This window comes from Spermophilus citellus, assembly GCF_964194105.1.
Source record: "Spermophilus citellus genome assembly, chromosome: 7".
Classification (NCBI taxonomy): domain Eukaryota; kingdom Metazoa; phylum Chordata; class Mammalia; order Rodentia; family Sciuridae; genus Spermophilus; species Spermophilus citellus.
The window spans coordinates 39,704,862-39,727,269 of NC_138188.1; the positions used below are offsets into that span (position 1 = coordinate 39,704,862).

Here is a 22,408-nt window from a genome sequence, read left to right on the forward strand (position 1 = left end):
AGGTCCTCTTGAACAGAGAGGAAGGACTTACACAGCAGCATCTGGTTGCCACAAGAGAGAACTAAATCTGCTTCAAAATCCAATTTATATATAAAAAGTTAATGTCCACAGTTTATGATCTAAAATAGCACCACAAGGCCTTACTAGGAAATAACTGGCCTTGCCCTCTTTCCACCCCCAATATCCACTCCTCAAAGACAACCAATTTAACTCTTCAGCGTTTTTTTCTTTCTAAATAATTTTTTTGTTTCTTAATAATAAGCTGCGCTGCTGTTTCTTGATTTATCCTTTTTAACTTTTATCTTTATCTTTCCTATTATTCCCCCTTTTCCTCCATTAAAGGTCTAGTTAAATCAATATTTAGAACTTCCCTTACTATAACCACATAAATATTATTCACTGTTGAGCTGAACTGTGACATTTCTTGCATTTTTTTCTCATTATTTAGTTGGGATTTCCTAGATAGATCCTCTAATTTTCTTACCCTTTCTCTTCAGTATTCTACCTCTTCTTTTTTCTACTTTCTATCCTTTCCAAGTTTACCTTCTAGTCCTTCTATTGACTTCTTGTTGCTACTGTCAAGTCATGAATTTCCACGAGTGTGTACTACGTTGCTGCTTCTCTCTTCAGCATCCTGGTTCTACTTTATATGCATCGGACCTTTTAAAAATATCCCTGAGGATAAGAAGGACAGTTGTTTGACATTTTCTTCTGCTCTGTACGGTGTCTCTTTGGAATTTTTCTGTCTGTTCAGGTCTCTGCTTTTCATGTAACAGGCTTTCCTTGAAGGTTTAGGAATTGTCAACTGCCTGTTCCTATTCAGAAGTGAGAGAAGGATAATGGAATCTTGGGGCAGGGTTTGTCCCCAGTGTGATGGAGACAAAAGGCCTCCCAAATGTCGGTACCTGGATGGAGGCCCTTTCTCTGGGGTGGATCATCTTCTCTAAGATCTTTTGATGCTTTGTCTGCAGGGTAAAGACCTTCCTTCAGCTTTCAAGGGGAGACAGAGAGAAAGGGGAATACGTCTCTCACCCTCCAGTACACAGACGTTAGTGCTGCACCTTGGCCTGGCCTCTTCCGGTACACTTGGCAGTTGCCAAGTCCAGAGCCCTCTGATTCCCAGAGTAAAAGCATAACCTTTTATGACAGAGGGAGAAGAGAGGGGAAGTGAGAGGGAGGCTCTTCCTTGCTGGCCGGGGTAGAGGAGGGACCCTGGGAGGGTGTCTGTTCCTACAAAGGCATTCAAACATAACTCCAGTTCTTAACCTCACGGGCAACTGTTGGTTCTTATGGTAAATGTTTAACTTTAAAAGAAACTTTTCCAACGTGTCTGCACCATTTTACATTCCTACGAGCAGTGTACAAGAATTTCGATTTCTCCACATAGTTAACAACCAACACTTGCTATTATCTATCTTCTGATTATAGTCATTCTAGTGGGTGTGAAATGGTACCAAACGGTGGTTTTTGTTTGTGTTTCTCTTAAGGACTAACGATGCTAGACATCTCTTTATGCACTTACTCCCCACTCACCTATCATTTTGGTGAAATGTCTATTCAAATCTTGAGACATTTTTATGTTGGGGTTAATCCTGTAAAAACTTTTCCAATACAAATCGAAAAGCATCAAAACTTAGCTTGTGATAAAGATGAGCATCTGAGCTGCACTGCAAATCTGGTTTTAGGCAGCCATATTATGCCCAAGAACAAGAGGCCAGGCACCCCAAACAGTGCAGTGACGCTGCCCTACATCTAACAACAGATGCTCCTGACAGCATCTCCTGGAGATTGCACTAGCCAGGGACAATCATAATTGATTTGTCAATTTTCGGATCAATCATAATTTCTACAGAGATTTTAAAAAAAAGCAACACCCTGATAAGGAGAGAGGGCTTCTCACTGCTTTTCAGAGGACAACATGAAAAAGCAAAAAATTAAACTACATGGAGGTGTAGCCCAGTGGTCGAGTATATATTTAGAATGCATGAGGCCCTGGGTTCAATCTCCCCTGTGAAAAAACAAAACTGAACAAACCACCACCAACAACAAAAATATATGGGGAAGTTGTAGAAATAACTGCAAAAACAGATATTATGTAGTCAATATGTTAACTTGTATAAATATACCAGCAAAATCAAAGTAAGTACAGAGAGCTTTGAATAATTGATGTGACTGGGTAGGAAGAAAGGAAATGTAGATACACTCAGGCCTTTTAATCTACAGCTTAATTTTTCCCTTTTAAAGAATATGATTCACTTAATTTGTTCATCGGTATCATTATAATAACGATGTCCAAAAGACTCCCTGCAAGCAACAGAAAAACAGTCAGGATAAGCGATTAGATCAATGGAATATAATAGTCCAAACGCAGGCCCACACTGATATGGTCAATTAATTTTTGGCTAAAGTATCAAAGCACTTCGATGAGTCTGATGGTTCAGTTTATGTGTCAGCTTGATGGTGCTGAGGGATTCCCACATGGGCTGGAAAAACATTATTTTGGGGTGTGACTGTTAGGGCAGTTCTGGAAAAGATGAGCATTTGAGTCAGTAGAAGGAGTTCAGAAGATCCACCCTCACCCACGAAGGCTGGCATCCACCACCCCAGCAAGGACACAAACAGAACAGAAAGGAGCAAGAAGGGCACAGACATTCATTTTCTCCTGCACTCAGACACTGGAGCCCCTGGCCCTCTACTGGGACTCCGGACCTTATACCAACAGCCCCTTGGTTCTCAGGCCTGAGGCTCAGACCGACTTATGCCACAAGGTTTTCCAGCTTGCAGACAGCAAATGATGGGACTTCTCAGCCTACACAATTGTGTGAGCCAGGTCCCATGATCAATCAATCCATTAATAAATAAAATCTCCTATTACGACAATAGGTGAAAGGACAATCTTCCAAAAAGTGTTAAAAAAAAACTGGAAACCCCCATAGAAAAATATGAATTGTGATGCTCTACCTCATACCATACAAAAATCAATGTGGGATGGGTCACAGACATAATGTAAAAGCTGAAATTATAAATATTTTAGAAAAGGATCATAGAAGAATATCTTTGCAATCCTGGATGGCAAGAAAGCACTAATTGCAAAAGTAAAAACTGGTAAATTTGATGTTGAAATTTTTTAAATTTCACTGGGAATGGTGGTGCACACCTGTAATCACAGTGACTAGACTGAGAAGCTGAGGCAGGAGCATCGCAAGTTCAAGATCAGCCTGGGCAATATAGTGAGACCTTGTCTCAAAATAAAAATAAAAAAAATGTAAAGAACTGGGGATGTACCTCAGTGGTAAAGTGACCCAGGGTTCAATCCCCCCCCCTTTTTTTTTTCAATTTTTGCTAATCAAAAGACATGATGGAGAAACGAATAGCTAAACCACTCATGGGAAGAAAATATTTGCTATACATGTTTCTGACAAGGAACTTGTATTCAGAATAAATGAATTACAATTTGATGATAAAGGACAAATAATCCAATAAAAACAAGGGCAAAAGAACAAACACTTCACAAAGAGTGAAAATCTCTAACATCAGGGAAATGCAAACTAAGATCACAATTCAATATTACCAACACCCATTAGAACAGCTAAAATTTAAAAGCCTGATGATTAAGGTCAGGGGAGCTATGCAGTGGTAGAAGGCTTGCCTAGTATGCACAAGGTCCTAGGTTCCATCCCCACCACTGGGAACAAACAAAAATGTCCAGAATGTGGAGCAAATAGAAATTCCACACATTACTGGTGGGGGTGTAAAATGGGCAACCCATTTGGAATCCGGAGGAGCAGTTTCTCAAAAAGTTAAAACGTACTAATCCCATGACTCAGAAACTCCTAGAGAAAAAGAAGCACGAATGAATAAAAATACATTTTGAAAAAAAAAATGTTCATAGCAGCCCAAATCTGGAGAAAACACAAATGCCTATCAATAGGAGAAAGCACAAACCAGCTGTGGCACAGCCATACCATGGAATCATACTCAGCAACAGAAGAAGCAAATCACTGGCACCTGCAACCACACAGATAAACCAAAAAAAGCATTCTAGTGCATAAAAATGATCAAGAAATAAAGAAGCACATACTTTTCTGGAGTACCTCAATTTTATGAAGTTCTAGAACAGGAAAAATTAATCTATGCTGTCTGCCCCTCGCGGGAAGGGATGAATGGGCTGGGAAGGAACAAAAAGAATTCTTCTGCTCTGGAAATGCTTGCCATGGTTGGGGTTACACAGGTGCATGCATTCATCAGTCTCAGGGAATTGCAAATTTAGGTCTGTGCATGTCACTGTATGTAAGATATGCCTAAAATAAAACAGAGAAACAACAGTGCCGGGCAGGAGGTGCGAACATACAGCTAGCAATCCACTGAGTTCAGAGCAATGCTGGCCACTTAATTAATGCTCAGTGACTGTTGGTTAAAATTATTATTATCTATCACAGCAAAGCTACCACTTAAGTGCCATTCACGACTGCAAACTTGAAACCTGTCAGAAGTTTGAAAATGATATGCATCTGCATAACAAATTGTAAAAAATTCTAGTTATATCCTTTCATCCTGTTATCTATCATAAGAACCCAGTTATTTATTACATGCCACATCTAATGTATCCTGTTTTATTAATTTTACCAACTGCATCCATAATCAACAGCCACTCCATGTATAAATAACTCATGTGGTTGGGCTGGGGATATAGCTCAGTGTAGAGGACTTGCCTAGCATGTACAAGACCCTGGGTGTGATCCCCATCAACAAATGAAAGGAGGAAGGAGGGAGGGAAGGAAGGAAGGAAGGAAAGAAGGTAGGTAGGTGGGAAGGAAGAAAAGAAGGTAGGTAGGTGGGAAGGAAGAAAGAAAAGAAGGTGGGAAGGAGGGAAGGAAGAAAGAAGGAAGAATTGACCAATAGTTAATCCAACAGTTTCACAAAGGATCAAAAGCAGAACTGTCATAGAGGATTGTGACGTTTTATGTGTGCAGTGCTGGGGAACTCTGGGCCTGTGTAGATAAACATGGACTGCATCATTGAACTATAGCTCTAGCCCAACTTGTGGTTCTTGTTTTCATCTGAGAAAAGTACTCGATGTGGTGGTGCACACCCCAAATTTCAGCTATTAGGGAGGCTGAGGTAAGAGGATAGCAAGTTTGAGAGAAGCCTCTGCAACTTAGCAAGAGCCTGTCTCAACATAAAATAGGAAGGACTGGAGATGTAGCTCAGTGGTAGAGCCTCTGGGTTCAGTCCTAGTACCTCAAAAAAGAAAAAAAGAAAAGTACCTGAGATGTCTGAGAAAACTGAAGGATTTAAAATTGAGAAATGGGCGCTGGGGTTGTGGCTCAACAGTAGAGTGTGCGCCTAGCATGTGCAAGGCCCTGGGTTCAATCCTCGGCACCACATAAAAATAAATAAATAAAATAAAGGTATTGTGTCCAACTAAAAGATAAATATTTTAAAAATAATAAAATTGAGTAATAAAACAGCTGGCTGTAAACTCTTCTCAAAGGAATGTGAGTCCCTTGAGGGGAGGGCAGGGGACAGAAGAGAAGATGGTAGTCTCTCATTTCTCCCATGAAGGCTATCCAGTTTTTTTCCATAAGATAATAAAATATTTATTAAGTACTGTATCCACTATGTGTCAGGTCACATGCTGGGCTCTAAGGAAAGGACAAAGGCTGAGTAGGGCTTCTTCCCTTTACAACACCATCATCTAAGATGGTGTTTCTGAAACTTTCGGCCTCCAAGGACCACTTAGTGGATATTGATATATACACAGTCCATCAGTGTTAGGCTCCGTTTTTAAAACCTCATCAAATTCATACCACTGTCTTAAAATTAACACAGTACTACGGTCACATGAGCAAGAGGAGTACTTCTAACATAGGTTAATCCATTTGGTAATAGTCTCAAAGGTGATCAAGCAGGGCACAGTGGCACATGCCTATAATCCCAGGGGCTTGCGAGGCTAAGGCAGGAGGATCTCGAGTTTAAAGCCAGCTTCAGCAACAGCAAGGCACCAAACAACTCAGTGAGACCCTGTCTCTAAATAAAATACAAAATAGGGCTGGGGATGTGGCTCAGTGGTTGAGTGTCCCTGAGTTCAATTCCCAGTACCAAAAAAAAAAAAAAAAAGGCAATCAGTTTTATCTTTTACTCTCTTCCTCTACAAACTAGAAAATTCTAACCCACAGTAATAAGAAGTCGAGAATGACAGCAGTGGGCTGGGGCTGGGGCTCAGTGGCACTACTTGCCTAGCATATGTGACACTGGGTTCAATTTCAGCACTGCATATAAATGAATAAAATAAAAATCTATCAAAATTTTTTTAAAAATTATTTTAAAAACTAAATAGAATAAAGGCATGCTGTTCATTTACAACTACAAAAAGAAAACTAAAAACAAAACAAATCAAAAAGAATGGAAGCAGTGTTTGCCAGCTTCCTTAGACGGTTCTGGAGAGTCAAATCAAATAAGGACCCGCAAGTGATGGGTCATTTTTTCCTCATGAACTCAACCTTCTGTAAAATGTCAGGTTGGTGGACAGAATCACGCTTGAGATCTTAAAAGGTGAGTTTCAACTTGGGCAAGAACAGCATTTGGATTCCTGATTCTGTCTCCGATACGATTTATCTCTAGGAAGCATTTTTCACATTTTGCTGCAACATCTGGGTGTGGTGTGAAGATATGCCCCATCATGTTATCGACTGAATTCTCTGGAGAGTGAAGGAAAACATCAAGTGCTGGAAACACTCCAAACTCCCCACACCAAGCCCTTTCTGCCACAGTCCCACCTCCAAAAAACCCAAGACCTTGTTTTCAAAGTAAAGTAGTGACATCTGGGCTCTGAACCAGGCTGGGCAAGATATGGCATTTCCTGCTGTGACACACTCCACAGGCATTTGAAGCAGAAGAAACATCTTCATTAACATAACCTGTGCACGGAGCAATTTTTTTCCCACAATCTACCATTCTCCACTTCAAAGCTTGTGAGAACCTTTCTGTTTAGCAGCCAGCAGACCTAGCACAGTGGAGTACAGCCACTCAGATCTTGAACTGCATACTTTAGGGACAGGGACTCCCCAACTGCCAATGGGTCACCTTTCTAATTTTCATATGATTTCCTAAAGCGCTGGTTCAAGAAAAGGAAGCAAACTATTACCTGCGGCCTCTTTCCTCTATATAAGCATTTACATGACATTCTGCAGCGACATCACCACTTAGGGGCCAATGCACAGCTCAGGTTAACAATCAAAACCAGACCCCTGACCTCCCCTGGCACAGCCGACGACAGGCAGGACCATCCTTCCAGTCAGCTCAGGCCCAAGCTCTGCCCTGACACCTCGATTCTCCCACTTCACATTTTGCTCATCAAAAATTTTTATTGGCTCTATTTAAAATATATATCCAGCAACTGGCCGTCCCTCACTTTCATGGCTCCCACAATGGTCCAGCTACCACCTCTTAAGTGACAGCAACAGCCTCCTAACACCCCATGATCTATTCTCAACACAGCATCCAGGGTGATCCTTTTAAAACATAAGCCACATTATGTCACCCCTCTGCTTAAAACCCTGCTTTGCGAAGGTTAGTTTGAAGTGTGAACGTGGCTGGACTGTGGTTCCTAGTTAATCAATCACTAATCTAAGTTCTGTTGTGAAGGTATATTGTGGAGGTGTTTGACATCTATAGTCAGCTGACTCTATTTTATTTTTGGAACTAGTGATTGAACCCAGGGGTGCTTTACCACTGAGCTACATCCCCAGTCCTTTTTATTCTTAATTTTGAGACAGGGTCATGCCAAGTTGCTGAGGCTGGACTTGAATCTAAGATCCTCCTGTCTCAGCTTCCCAAGTTCCTGCGACCACAGGCATGTGCCACTGTACCCAGCAATCAGTTGACCTTAAATAAAGGAGATCATCCTCAATAATGTGGGTGGGCCTCGTCCAATCAGTTGGAAGGGAATTCAGAGGGACAAGTGGAACAAACCTGAGGTTTCCCTGAGGAAGAAAGCAGCATCACTTCTCACTGAGTGTCCCCTGCCTGCCCCATGCATTTCAGATCCCAGCCTCCACAATACCACAATCACATAAACTAATTTCTTTAAATAAAGGTCTTTATATATGTACATATGTGTGCATATTAAATATGCGTGCGTGTGCGTATTTATAAATGTGTGATATATACACATGTGTATGTATCTACTATTGATTCTACTTCTCTGGAGAACGCTGATACAACCTCCTTGTGCCCTCTACATTCCATTTGTCCCTCTGGACCCCTCTCTCCCCATCTCCATCCTACTGCCTTCCCGGGATTGACCTCCAGGAATAAACACACACATCAACATCTGTCTTCTGGTTGCTTCTGGCCTTGAAAGCACCAGTAGGACATTGAAAACAGAGAGTCAGGCCAAGGCTCTTTCCCTATGAGGTCATCTTGTGCTGACTCCTGGGTTCTAGTAACAGCTCCCTCATCTCCCTTGGGAGCCAGAAGTGCTGACAGCTTGGCTGCAATTAGTCCCATGTCACCACATAATCATTTGTGGCCTCCTGCCCTGTCAGAGAGTTCCTCTGCAGATTAACCCCTTGAATCACTGTATTTTGAGTGTGCTGTTTCCTACTGGGGCTCCGACGGATAGACTTCCTATTGCACTCAAAATGGCCCACAAGGCCCTACAAGATCTGCCTGACTCTTCCCTCAATGGCCTCCGCTTCTCCTACCTTCCCCTTGTTGGCTCCTCTTTGTTGTTCAGAGTACAAGCCAGGTACGTGCAGCCCGTCCAGGGTAAGAGACAGCCGGGATCCCTGATGTATTCTATGTGCCCAGAAGAGCTGTGCTTGGTAAATACTGCATCATCTCCAAGTTCTATCAGTCTCCATGCCAACGTTCTTTCGGTGCATCCACAATAAATGTGGTACCCTCTTCCTACCCATAGCTTACAAAAGAACCCCAAAGTAGGAAAAAAAAATCTTGCCTCTTGATGCAGGGCTCCACAACCCAAAACAACCACATCCATCTCCTTCACTTTCACCCCATGATCACTGAAATCTTGGGCAAATGTGGAAAAATCACAAATCAGAGCCCACTATCATCATCAACAGGATGACGAATGTTATTGTTAATTCATCTTCACAAGATGTAAAAAATTCTCCTCATAAAAATACTTTCCCCAAAAAGTTTTATGACCCACATGGAATGAAATATCTAAAACAAATGCAATACTAAAGGTGGCTGAGTGATATATGCTAGCTCAACAATTCTGCAAATGTCAAAATTATGATATGATCTATCATTCAGCAGCATTTTCATTAGCCTTTGTTAACTCTAAAGGAAAAATCACATTTTTCCTAAAGTTAACTAGCTAAACAGAATATATTCTTTTGGTTCATGTTAACTGTTAATTTACTTCACTGTTTAACTGCTTGCAAGCTCAACCCCAGATGGTTTTATACATAAAACCAACATGCTTCAAAGTCAACATTAATACTGCTTCACAGTACTCTTGCACAGACTAGGAGTATAATATACAGTTATAGCTCAACTGAGTAACAGGATGTAAACATGGAAAGCATATAAGCATTTCACCTCAGGATGTTCCGGAATGTTCACCTCTATACACTAGAAAGTGAACATCCAGACACCAATACTAAATCTGAATGCAGTTCTGCTTTCACATGTCACTGTTAGAGGGACCTAGACAACTATATGCCCAGAATATAAAACAGGGCCTGATGCATAAAAAATGTTCAGTAAGTATTTCATGAATATTTCATGACCAGATAATAATGATTTTTTGAGTATTTACTGATCTTAATACCATTTATGTGATAACGAATATAACACCTAACACAATCCTAGAAGGTAGGGAGTAGACTTACCCACATTTCATAGATGAGAAAACTGAGGAACCAAGAAGTTAAGTAAAAAGTCCAAGGTAATACTGCTAGGCAGGAACTGATTTGGTAATCTGTTGCATAACATAACACCTCAATACAAGAGGCTTCAAACAATGATGTGCTCTTATTTTTTTATGGTTCTGTGGGTTCACTGGCTTCAGCTGGAGAGTTCTTGACTTCTCATGCAACAATTCTCAAGTTAGCAGCTAGGATATTGTCATCTGAAGGCCTAACCACAAGAGAACTCCAATGACTCCCTCCCTCATGGGGCTGCAAGTCAGCTGAGAAGATTAAAACTGATGGGGGCTGCCTGGGTATCTCTCTCCATGAAGCTTGAGCTTCATCACAGAATGGTGGTCCTTCTAAGGCAGCTGGCTTCCTCCCGAGTGTAATTTGAAGAAACTAAGGCAGGGGCTGGAGGTGTAGTACAAGGACCTGGATTTGATCCCCAGCAGTGCAAAAAAAAAAAAAAAAGAGAGAGAGAGAGAGAGAGAGAGAGAGAGAGAGAGAAAAGAGAAACAAAGACAGAAGCTGAAAGCCTTCTTATGCCCTAGCCCCAGAAGTCAAGCATTGTCATTTTTGCTTTATTCTGTCTGTTTCACAGGCCATCCCAGATTCAACGATGGGGGACGCTAGAAAACCAGCAGGTGTGGCACCTCAAGTGTCATCTTTGGAGACTCACCACCACCACAGTGGAGCTGGCATTTGGATCTAGGCAGGACAATTCCAGAAACTGAACTCACGCTTAACCACCACGCCACATGTCTCTACCAGGAATGAATGAATAAAGTCTTTAGTTTGTGTTTCTAGAGGGGACCATTCTGGTAATTTGGGACTCCAAAGGTGAATTAAAATCTCCATCTCTAAAGATACAAGGTTATTTGCAATGTTTATTTCTTTTCTTACTTTTTCTATGCTGAGGATTGAACCCATGTCCTCCTGAGTGCTCTGAGCTACACCCCCAGCCTAATTTGTAATTTTTAACTGACAATCTTTTCTCCGCTTCCAAACTCCCTGGTTCCAAAAGCCAAGAGGCACCCGCTGTAGGTGCTGGGGTAGAGGAGGCTGGGCAAAACAGGGAGGGTTTGGAAGCTCTTTTGCGGGCACAGTTTTATGAAAGCTCATGTTTAAATGAAGAAAGGGCACAGTGATCAGCAGCAGGTATTTTCAATGGGAATTCGCCATGCCCCAAAGGGATTACCATCCGGCTTGAAAAATCTGGCCTGTAGACAAGTCCTACACAAATGCCACACTTTCATTCCTCATTACAGCTCTGGAAAAGAGGTTTAAAAAAATAATCACCACCACCACCATTTATTGAGCGCCTGACTCCACCAAGCGCTGTGCAGAGGCCTTGTCTCCTACTTACTTCAATCCTCACATCAACCTCACAGGGCAGGTTGGACCATGATATCCAGGATACCAACTTCAGAAAGTTCCAGAAACTTCATCACTTAGTAAGTAAGCGGCCAGAGATTAAAACCTCTGTTACTGTGACTCTCCAAAGCCCATTCTGCTAAGCACTGAGGAATGCCACGCATATGACCCTCCACCAAGATCCCTGTCACCGTGTGGCCACTGTTAGTCATTTCTGACTACTGAGTGCCTCCTTCCTCACCGCCCCCATTCATTCGGGGCTGTGATGTTTCCAATCACTGCTATTTCTGGGTTCAATCCAGCACCTGATCTTAGGTAGGTACTTTCCAGTTTTAGTGAATTAATAAATTATGATTTCTTCAGAGGAAGTTGACAGTAACCCAGGGGTTTTAGGTCAGTGTCTAGCAATCAAACCCCTATCAACCATGGCTAGGAGCACTCAGCAGTAAAACGGCCACTGGCTTCCACCGTCCCATCTCTGCCTAACTGATCTCCCCTCCCTTCACGTTTTTGGAAAACACTGTTTGATTATGTGCAGTGCCCGGGAGTGCCTTGCGGGGAGGCGGTGAAAGCAAGGCAGGGCTAGTGCTCTGAGCAGTTTTCATTCCGGCTCCCCACCTCTCTGCGGGTGTTCCATTTATTTTTGGATGTTTATTCTGGTTCTCCAGGACCTGCCACACCGACTCTCATGAGCTAACAAATAATGTATTTGAAGAAAACCCTTCTTTTCTCCCAAGTTCCTAGAGTTAGAAATTCAAGGGGACCCCAAAGCACTACGGCCACTATTGATAAAGCTACAACTGTGTGAGGAGAGGGTAATGATTCCCCTTTCCATGGGATCAAAGGACAATAACTCACACATAAAACACTTCTCTGTGCAAGGAACCCGGGACAGCAGCTGTCCACAGTGCACCTTCCTAACTAAGCAGGACAATGTGGGGGGAAAAAACCCCACAAAACCTAGCCTTGGAACTAGGACCCCTCTAAATACTTCTCTGGTCTTCAACAAAAAGCAACCGACAAGTGAGGACACCATCTTTTTAAACTGAACATTTGTAAGAAATTTGCAAATGTATGGAACAATTCAAATTTGCTCAGTGAATTGAACTCTGGAGGGAGGCAAGGAATGGTATTCATAAATATTATATATTCATAAAATATCATAAATACATTCGTAAAATATATATTCATAAAATATCAAAAAATTTCGTTCTAGTGCTTTACCTCTATGGTTGCCTTCTCCACTTAAACTGCCTTTTAAAAATGTGTCTCCTTGACACATTTTTAAATTGACAGTGGTGTTTCAGGAAGGAGAGGGTTTTTGCTTCTGAATAATTGTCAAAGAGAATCTCTTGTAGAAAGAAAAAACCCAATGGAAGACTCCATTTTTATGTTTTCTTCTCTATTAGTTTCCTCTGCCTGAATGCAGCACTAAAAATATAAGCAGTACAAATAAACATATTTACAGAGCATCAGGTTTTCAATCAATAAAAACATACTTGGTTTCCATGTGAAGAATCAAGAGGAGAACAAAATGGAAACAAGGACCAGAGGCCTCAAAAGCAAGCAGAAGAGTAAACAATCAGTAAAAGGGGGACAGAGGCCCCAGTGGGAAAATGTCACCTGCTGGATCACTGATAGAGGCTGCATCTGGCCCTGCCTCCCAGAGGAGTCAGGGTGGCAGGGACACTTCCAGCTTCCAGTGTCTTCTCCACCAAAGCCTAACTGGGTTACTGATGTGTCCTAAGGGTCATAAGTTTCCAGATAAGCACTTTTGATAAAAACAAACAAACAACAACAACAACAACAACAACAACAAAAAAACAGCTGTAGGCTCTACTCCCATTCATACAGTTCTCAAGCTTTGATATGCAAACATTTTCTGTTAATTATATTCATTGTCACTTTCCTTAAGTGTCAATGAATTAACACAGCATCTTAAATTACTATTCAGGCAGTTGAAATAACTATGCTTAGTAAAACAGATATATACGTTCATTAAAAAAAACAGTTAAGATTGGAATTTCAATCTCTATATAATTCTAAATCCTATGTATAGTTTAAAGCCAGGAAATATGTGTTTAAGGCCAAAATTCCATTCCCCTATCTATCCTGCTGTGGTTACACCAGACAAATCATAGTTACAGTAATTTTAGAACCCTTTGCTGCACCCTCAGGTATAATTAAGTGACTTAAACGTTGAGTTCCTGCCTCAATTCACTATTTGTTTTCTCAAATTATATACCTGGCACTGACTGACCAGAGCATCGCTCTATGTTTGAATTTTGACACAAACCCATGCCCACCCCTGCTAGCTTTCTTCTCACGAAGCCATTCAAGTTATTGCAAAGACATAAATCCCACTCATATTTTTAATTTATGAGTTCTTTCCATTAAATGTGAATGCTGTTTAAGTTTAATCAGCCAGTTTAAATGTAATCAGCCTTCTGGGGGATGGATTCCTATGATGACTTTAACACAACAAAGTCACAAAATTACCCTCAGGGCAAGGGTACAGAAATACTTTTATATAATTGCTTTTTTTTGGGGGGGGGTGTTGTTTTTTGTTGTGTTTTGGTTTTGGTACTGGGGATTGAACCCAGGGGCACTTAACCAATGAGCCACATCCCACCCCTTTTCATTCTGAGATAGCTGCTCAGGGCCTCGGTAAATTGCTGAGGCTGGTGCTGAACTTGTCATCCTCTTAACCAAGCTGCTGGTATCACAGGTGTGAACCACCCCGCCTGGCTTATATAATTGTTTATTAGGTATACTCAGAAATATCAAGACCTGTGTGAAGTCAAATAAAGCTTTTACAAAGGTCTACTCCAAATTGTCAACACATAAAACTACTTACGGTGAGCACCAACATAACTCACACACACAACTGTTACTGGTTCTCTTGTCTACTCCCTAGAACACTGATTACAGGCTCACTGAGGGCAGAAACTACGCCCTGTCTTTTTGCTCCCAGGGCCCATCACAATGCCTATTCCATAGCTGGCACTCAATAAATTTTGGTGAATGTTTATTTATTTGATAAATAAGTGTATGAGCGTAATTGTATTACTGAGTCAGAATATATTGTGCTAAGTCTTTTCATACCATTTACAAACATGATGATATTATGCAAGATACAAAATCATTAGGCCTCAGTTTCCCTAAATGTGACATGGGCACATTAATGCTTATCTTCCATACAACCTCAGATAATTGCCTGCAAATGAAATTAAATGATTCAACATTAATTGAACTCAAAAACATACATTATTATTTTAGTACTCTGATCTATATAAACAAGTATGTTAAATTCTGGCAGGATAGAAAAACAAGTAGTTATCAAATTATACTATATGCATTAGGTAGGAAATTTGAAGTTCTTTCTATTCCAGTTTATGCTTTTCATCTTCTGCCTGAAGTAGCTAAATGAGGAGAAATTCACATACTTTTGGCCTAAACAGGACAGACTGTATTGCCAAATTTTCTTCTTAACTCTGACTAATAAGATTTTCTGATCCTCCCACATTATTTACTTCAGAGTCAAAGGGATGAAAGGTTGTTTTCTAGGTGGGGCCTGAAGACTAAATTTGAAATTGCTCAAGTATTTGCTGATTTTTCTCAAGTCAGATTTATGCTAAAAATAATAATTAAAATCTTAATTAACTGGCTAACTTCAGTACTTTTAAGATATTTTTGGAAATATGGGAGGGATTATAAATAACAAATATAAACCTTGTAATTTCAATAATGATTTAAGACAACAGGACTATATACATGGCTTACCTCATTTTAAAAACTGATTTTTAAAATATGCTCAGTTTTAAATCTAAGAACGAAATTATTTACACCAATCTCTATATGCCAACTGCTGCTTTGGTGAGATAATAACAGCTACTGCCTTGCACATTTACTGTTCTATTTGGTTTTAAGTTCAGAAACCAATTTTAAAGAACAATTCCTATACACCAGATTCAGATTAAGGAGAGTTCTTAGAAAGCTCTGGGCTTTAAATTTCCTCTGAATTTGCAGTTGCTGTAAATAAAAGTTTGGTCAATCCCACTTAAACATCCATACCAAATAGAGCTCAAGTCAGACTCGGAATAGAGTTGCTTTTGCAAGATATTTTAGTGTTAATGTCTATTTTTCCCTAAAAGAACATATTTGGTTTGGATCAAATCATTAATATGTATCTCTGACTCTACTATGGGGATTATAAAATGAAGAAGTCATAGGCGAAAATACCAAGAAACAGAGGCGTGGTTAGTTGCCAAGGGTGCTGTGAATCCATAATGAGTCTATATGAACTGGTGGTCTTCACACCCAGGGCTATGGAGCTGGGAATGCAAGGTGCCTGCTGGATTTTGTCTCACTGCCCACTCCGTCTGGCTCCCCCTCTAGCAGGCAGCACCCCATCTCACACTGCCTGTACAGTCACCTGTGTGTCTCCGGCACTGTGTCTGGCAACTCCTGAAAAGCATTCTTGCCCACGTTGCAGTGAGCCCAAAGGCACCAGCCATGTTCTGACTGATGGTGGCCCAATTCCTTTAAGGGTCTAGAGATCTCTTACTGCCCTCTGCACACAATCCTGGCCTGCAGGAGAACACTGCCGCAGGAGGTCCCGGTGGTAGTCGTTCATGTTTGGAGTTCCCTGTCTTGCTGCAGGACTTGGCACAGGCCGGTCTTATCCTTAAGTCAGTTAGGGTGACTTTTCCAAGCTTTCTTAGAAGGCTGGATCCTCAAGTTCCACAGGACCTTGGCTGTCAATTCACCCTCCTTTCCTGCCCACTCCCTCATATATAAAGGACAAATGTATGAAATGCCCCTTGGATTACAATCCCCAAAGACAGCTCCTACAGGAAACTAAGAAAATGTCACTCTCATGATGGATTACAAAATGCTTAGCTATTTCTTAACTCTTAAATTTTCTGATTTAATGTCAAGTGGTGCGTTTTTAAGAACACAGTCAGCAAAATTAATTAGTAAAACTTTAGGGTAACTGAGGCCATTGAGAGTTTATTACCAGAAAGATAGCTGAGTCAACAGGTTTAAGTTACAATCACAACGTCAACAAGCACAAAGGGCAAATATCAGCTTCCCCATTTGAAAAGCAGAAGTGCAACTGACTGGCATGGAGCAACTTCATGCTCAACATGTTTATGTGAGTAAAATTAACCTCAAAATCCTCTTGAACTGTCCTAAGGGACTTCTAGTGATAATGGAAATACTCACATACTGTCCAGTATGGCGGCCACTATCCACATGTGGCTGTTGAGCACTTGAAGTGTGGTGAGTCTGATTGAGGAGATGAACTTTTATGTAATTAAACACCCAATGTTGGTAGTGCAACCGTCCAAGAAATTGCTATAAAAATGTCAAAGTCCTATTCTAGGGGCTGGAAATGCACCGCACTGACAGCATGTGCTTTGCAGGTGTAAGGCCCTGGGTTCAATCCCCAGTAGTGGGCAAAGTAAAAATAAGAGCAAATCTAAATTTCTAATCTGCAGGCTAAACTTCCATACCAGAAAGTCCTACACGAGTGGCTAGAAAGTCTGGCTGTGACAACTAGTATTCACCTTTCTCAAAGTATAGACACTAAAACCAGACTGTCCACATTCTCCACTGATAGCTTAGTTTAACGAAAGCCACTTGGTGGTGAAGGCCACCTTGCTGGAACACATGTCCAGTTCAGAAGAATGAAATAGGACGCAGATGAGTTTAAAAAGCATATGTCTTTCCCTCTTCAGGGAAATGAAGTTTTGATTATGTGTGTGTGTGTGTGTGTGTGTGTGTTTTTTTCCGGTACCAGGGATTGAACCCAGGGGCACTCTACCACCAAGCTATCTGCAGCCCTTCTACTTTTTGAGACAGAGTCTTGCTATTGCCCAGGCTGGGCTTGAACTCTCAATCCTTCTGCCCCAGCCTCCTCAGTAGCTGGGATTACAGGTGTGCACCACTGCATGCCACAAAGTTCAAAGGCCACTTCGAGATTTTCCCATCTTTGTGATGGAAAAAAACATCTTAGAAATGTGTCAGAGAAAAAGGTGGCTGTGATGTTTTGACAAAAGTGATATTGAATCACACAGTGGGGACCCTATTCTTGGTTTACTGACTGAGGTTTGGGAAAATGGACTGGACCAACAAGCTTCAGGAAGACTTTAGAGACTGGATTGGAGAAGGCCCCAGCAGAGCCTAGCCCTGTCCAGAACAGCAGCCATACTAGGGGCCAGGACCAGTGCATCTGCCCTCAGCGGGTGCCTGGACACTCTGACAGCACTCCGATCTGCTGAGAAAACACTGAGGCAAAGGTCTCCACATTTCTTCATTTTCTCTGTTGCCCTCCTATTTCCTCCACCATCTCCTCCTGGATACCTGGTCACCTTCCTAATCCATCTCTCTCTATTCTTAACCCCTTGTAATCCAACCTCCACACAGCAGCCAGAATGATCTTTTAAAATCAGACTCATTCCTCTGCTTAAAATCCTCCCTTGGTTCTTACCCAAAACAAAATCCAAACTCCTCACTCTGGCCTCCAAGGCTCTACTTCCTTTTTTTTTTTTTTTTTTTGCTTCTTCTCATCCCATTGTTCCCCTTCTTTGTTCTGTTCCAACTGACCACCTCCTCCACATGTTCCTGGGGTAAATCAAACTTCTTCCCCCTCAGGTTCTGAGTTTCAGGGATTTAGATGCACTATCTCATTTTGTCTTTACATACCCAGCCTGTAATCCCAGTGGCCTGGGAGGCTGAGGCAGGAGGATCCCGATTCAAAGCCAGCCTCAGCAAAAAGGGAGGTGCTAAGCAACTCAGTGAGACCCTGTCTCTAAATAAAATACAAAAATAAGGACTGGGATGTGGCTTAGTGGTTGAGTGCCCCTGAGTTCAATCCCCAGTACCCGCCCCCCCACCAAAAAAATGATTTTGTCTTTACAATAAACCTGAGATTTAAAGATCCATCCTGGGAGGGTTGGGAGGAGAATTTGAAATCAGAGAGGTCTGCTGAGGTTGTAACACAGCTTCCTTTAAAGTTGGGCCCTTCGGAGAGTCCTGACCGACTCCACTTTGCTCTGTGGCCTGTTCTTTCTGAATCTTTTCTCCTTGGCTTAGCCCAGGTTCCAATAAGAGCCAGCCTCATAGGCAGACCACCTCTGATGGAACAAAATTGCTCCCTCAAGCAATAAAGATTTCCCTGGTGCCACAGAACCTCAAAGAACCAGACCTGAGATAAGGATCCACCAGGCCACAGTCTGACCAATCTGTTTTACAAGGCATGTTCCCTCCCTTCCCCTTTCCTCCCCTATGGCCACACTGACTACATTCCTTTCCTACTTTACCATCACTTATCTCTCCAGTTGAACTCTCCAGGTGGCTTGTGGCTGTATCTGGTTTGTTGGGATCCCCAGGGTCAGACCTCTGGGACTCCAGGAACAGGCTCATAGCTTTCACCTCGGCATTGCATTCAAATGAAGCAACATACACCTCCTTTGTCTCCACACAGAAGAATGAGGCCACAGGCCTCTCCAGAGGCAAATCCCTCCTTTGTCAAGGAAAATCTTGCCTGGACATCCCCCTCCCCAGTCCCCAGTCAATGTTTCAGGCCACACCAACACTGTCCTGCAAAACACCTGGCAATCTGTGGGTGGCGCTGCCTGACTAAAGGAAGCTCTCAGGGAACCAATGTTTTCAATTACCAAACAACTTCCCAACAACAACAAAAATAAAGATAGCAATCGCTGACTACAAAGATAACACAATCCAGCTGACTCTAAATACCCTTTTTTAAAACACTAGTTGTTTCAAGATCCAGCTTCTGATCTTGACTCAGCATAATCTAGTATTGTTATCCAGTCCCCTGCCCCAATTATTATTATTCTCTATTCTTAGATTGCTTTTAGTGGTGGCTTCCATCCAGGGACATAAAGTGTTGTGTGTGTGTGTGTGTGTGTGTGTGTGTTTGCCTCCTCTCTCTATTTTATTTTCCTAGTGGGTATGAAGTTGTCATAGCAATATCTTTGATCTTTTATTTCCCACCGGGAATTTATGCAGCCATGAGGAATAACTAACTTCCAGAGGTCATTAGACAGACCTTTGACTGAAAATAGCCTTCATCAGGCATCCATAAAATTCAACTGAGTCAGGCTAGGTTCTCAGAAACACATCTGCTTTAAGAATTTATTCCTTCAAGCATTATCTTGAGCCCTTTCTAATCGCTAATGCAGGACACCACTAGATCTCTTAATAAAAATCTCCCAAATAGTTGAAGTAAATCCAACATTTCATTTATTCAGGCATTTGCCTCTAACCCAAATCCTCACACCAGAGAGAAAAAGCAACTGCCTTACTCTGCTTCCAATGCCCACTTTCAAGAGGATACCTTTTTAAAAAATGCTTACTGTGATTTTCCAAGTACATTTGCTATTTGGAGGGTACACTCCAGGAAAACCTTCACTGCCAATAAATCCAGACTCTCCAGTAAGAATGCCACCACATGTGAAAACAGGTCTGTGAAAATAAAAGAGGAAAGAATACTTAATTTGAAACATGGTTTAACAATCTAATGTCACCCTCAGAAAGATGTACTGAAATGGATGAGAGTTAATACGGTTTAATACTTGCTTGCACCAGATCATGGATCTGAAAGCTGCTAGCTCTCAGAATATTTAAATTACAGCCTGATCAAGCGCTCAGACCAGATGTCATCTGTCTCCATCATAATCGCCTAGGAATACATTTACCTAGGAATATATATACATTTATAAAACCTGGTCCTCCAGGGTACATTCAAGTTTGTAGGAAAAAATGGTTAGTGGATCAGCTTAACTGGAGAGAGGGGGTGAAGTGGTGAGAGCCAGGCTGAGTGAGGCTCAAGGTTTTAAGGATAGCCAGCAATTAGTTAATATTAAAGTTTTGAAGTTCCCAGATTTGGAGCCATGCCTAGGTCTCCTCCCCTCTTCTGAAAATCCTTGGCCATTGGTGGCGCCTCCCATTGAAAAGGAAGGCTGATGTTGATGGAGGTACTGGAAGAGGAGGTGCCAAGACTGGCCCTGGGTTGGTTCTCTCAGCCCAGATCCTGGAGCCGTCCAAAGGGTGGCAAAGAGTTAACTTTTTGGAGCAGCTCTCTGGGTTCCCCTGGGTTTTCATCCCTGGGCAAAGCCTCTGGAGCAAAAACAGCAATCAAAGCAGAGGCCACAGATGTGGGCCCTGGTACTTCCCTCTGCTCCCTTAAATACTCCGGGAGAGGAGAGGCAGGTCAGTTAACCCCGCCACGTGGTGGCCGGGCCAGCTGCTGAGCCCGGGCGCGGGTCCACGCGGAGCCCACTCGGCATAGGGGCGAGCGCAGGGCGGTCCGGGCGCTCCGAAGCGCGTGGAGAGGGGCGACACGCGAGGCTGCAGGGGAGCGGGAGGGCGGGGGTCGTGTTACCTCTCCGGGGGCTGCAGCCGGGACGGCCGAGCGGCGGCCAGCAGCAGGCAGAGCGGGGCCCAGGCGCCGGCGCCCCTCATGGCCGGTGTGGACGCGCGGGCTCCACCCCGCCGGCGCGCACCCCGCTTTGCACCCGCCGGGGCTCACACCCCCGCTGGCATCGACCCTGGCGCGCTCCCCGGCTTCGCTGCGGCCCGGGAGCCCTCACTCTCCGCGCTCGCTCGCTCGCCGCCGCGGGCAGCCAGGTACCCCGAGTGCGCAGCGGCCGGCGGGGCGGGGGCGCTTTTATAGGCGATCACGGTGCCGTCTGACGACGCTCCATTTCCCCTGAGGAGTTGCTCTGGCAGCCACAGGCCACTGCTGAATATCCCGTTTGTTCTCCGGCGGCAGGAGGGGCGGCTCCCAGACCAGAGCCGCCTCCTCCCCTGGGGCGGGCGGGCGTCTCCTCCGTGCGCCCCGGGACCCACCGCGGGGACTACGGGGAGAAGGATGGGGACCGAGTGGTACCCAGGCGGGCTTGGCTCCGCCATCCATGGATCATCCATGGTGAGCGTCTTGGTTTGCTTTGGAGAGTGCCCCCCCCCCGTAGTTGCTTTACAAAGTATCATTTTTATACTTAGCTGATTGCTGCAAAACCTGGGGTTCCCTGTTTTGTCACCTTCGAACATCCAGATCCAAGAGGAAAGCAAAGACATTCTATCATATTTTAACTCCGGGTCTTATTCTTTTACCTTAGACATACACAATCTCAGTACATTCTTCTGTTTTTCCTGTTCTTGAAAATAAGGAGGGAGATACTTTTTGTGGGGGGATTCAAATCAACCATCTCAAGCCAGCGATTTTTGAGTGAATTCTCATTAAATGTCAAATAATCAGGGCGGAAGCCGAATCACCTAATCTCACCAGCCCATGTTATGTTCTGGAAATGGTGTTTCTCTGCTGGCATTTCTCTGTTTTTAGAAGAGTTTATCCAACAGCTGGGAAAGAAGCTTTCCAATTTCTTTCTTTAGTATTGATGAGTTAAGCTGTACAGAGAAGTTGTTTTTCCAAGAAGAACAATTCTAGCCTTGTGGAATCGAGTCTTTCCTTTATTTGATTACATGAAAATAATTTTAAACCTTTATATTTGGTAAATTCTTTCCAATAACAGGGATTAATAAAAAAAATAACAAAAATAGAATGGATGAATTGAGATTTTCAATACCCATACTACCCATGGGAGCTACAACTTAATTTCATGCCTGATTTCTGCTGTTCCCTCTAAATATTTTCACCTTTTTAAGAAAAAATATAAGCATTAAAGTAAAACTTGTCAAGAATTCATTTCTAGTGATGTGCTTGTAATGTTAAGAATATAAACACTTGGGACAAAGAAATAGGTAAAACTGGTTACAGAAAGTAACCTGACTTTTTAGTAATGGAAAACCCAAGAGTCTATACTAGTAATCAGAACTTCCCTGCAACTTTCAGATTATCTTAGCATTTTTAAAAAGTGAAGGAAAAAAATAACACATAAACTACAACTTTTGAAGAGTTCCCTAAAGGCACCACACCCTGTATTACATTTTTTTAAACAAGGGATTACAGAATTTGGCAAGCTGCATTATATCCTGAAACTTACACCCTCAACTCAATAAAAAATGTCTTTAGAACGACAAAGAGGAAAATAAGCGATTGTTTATTTTGCACACATTTCAAGAATAAGCTACCCAATAGCATAAGTGTTTTAGAT

General features: G+C 42.5%; 1 protein-coding gene across 1 annotated transcript in view; it reads right to left on the bottom strand.

The window, feature by feature from the left end:
* Positions 1 to 21,054, bottom strand: part of PCOLCE2 (procollagen C-endopeptidase enhancer 2) — a 55,122-nt gene extending 34,068 nt beyond the window's left edge. The window contains exons 1-2 of the mRNA XM_081300721.1: positions 20,677 to 21,054; positions 19,649 to 19,757 (exon numbers count right to left, since the gene is read on the bottom strand). Coding sequence (XP_081156847.1) covers positions 19,649 to 19,757; positions 20,677 to 20,756 — 189 coding nt within the window. The 5' untranslated portion in view covers positions 20,757 to 21,054. The remainder of the gene's footprint in view (positions 1 to 19,648; positions 19,758 to 20,676) is intronic.
* Between the last annotated feature and the right edge of the window lie 1,354 nt (positions 21,055 to 22,408).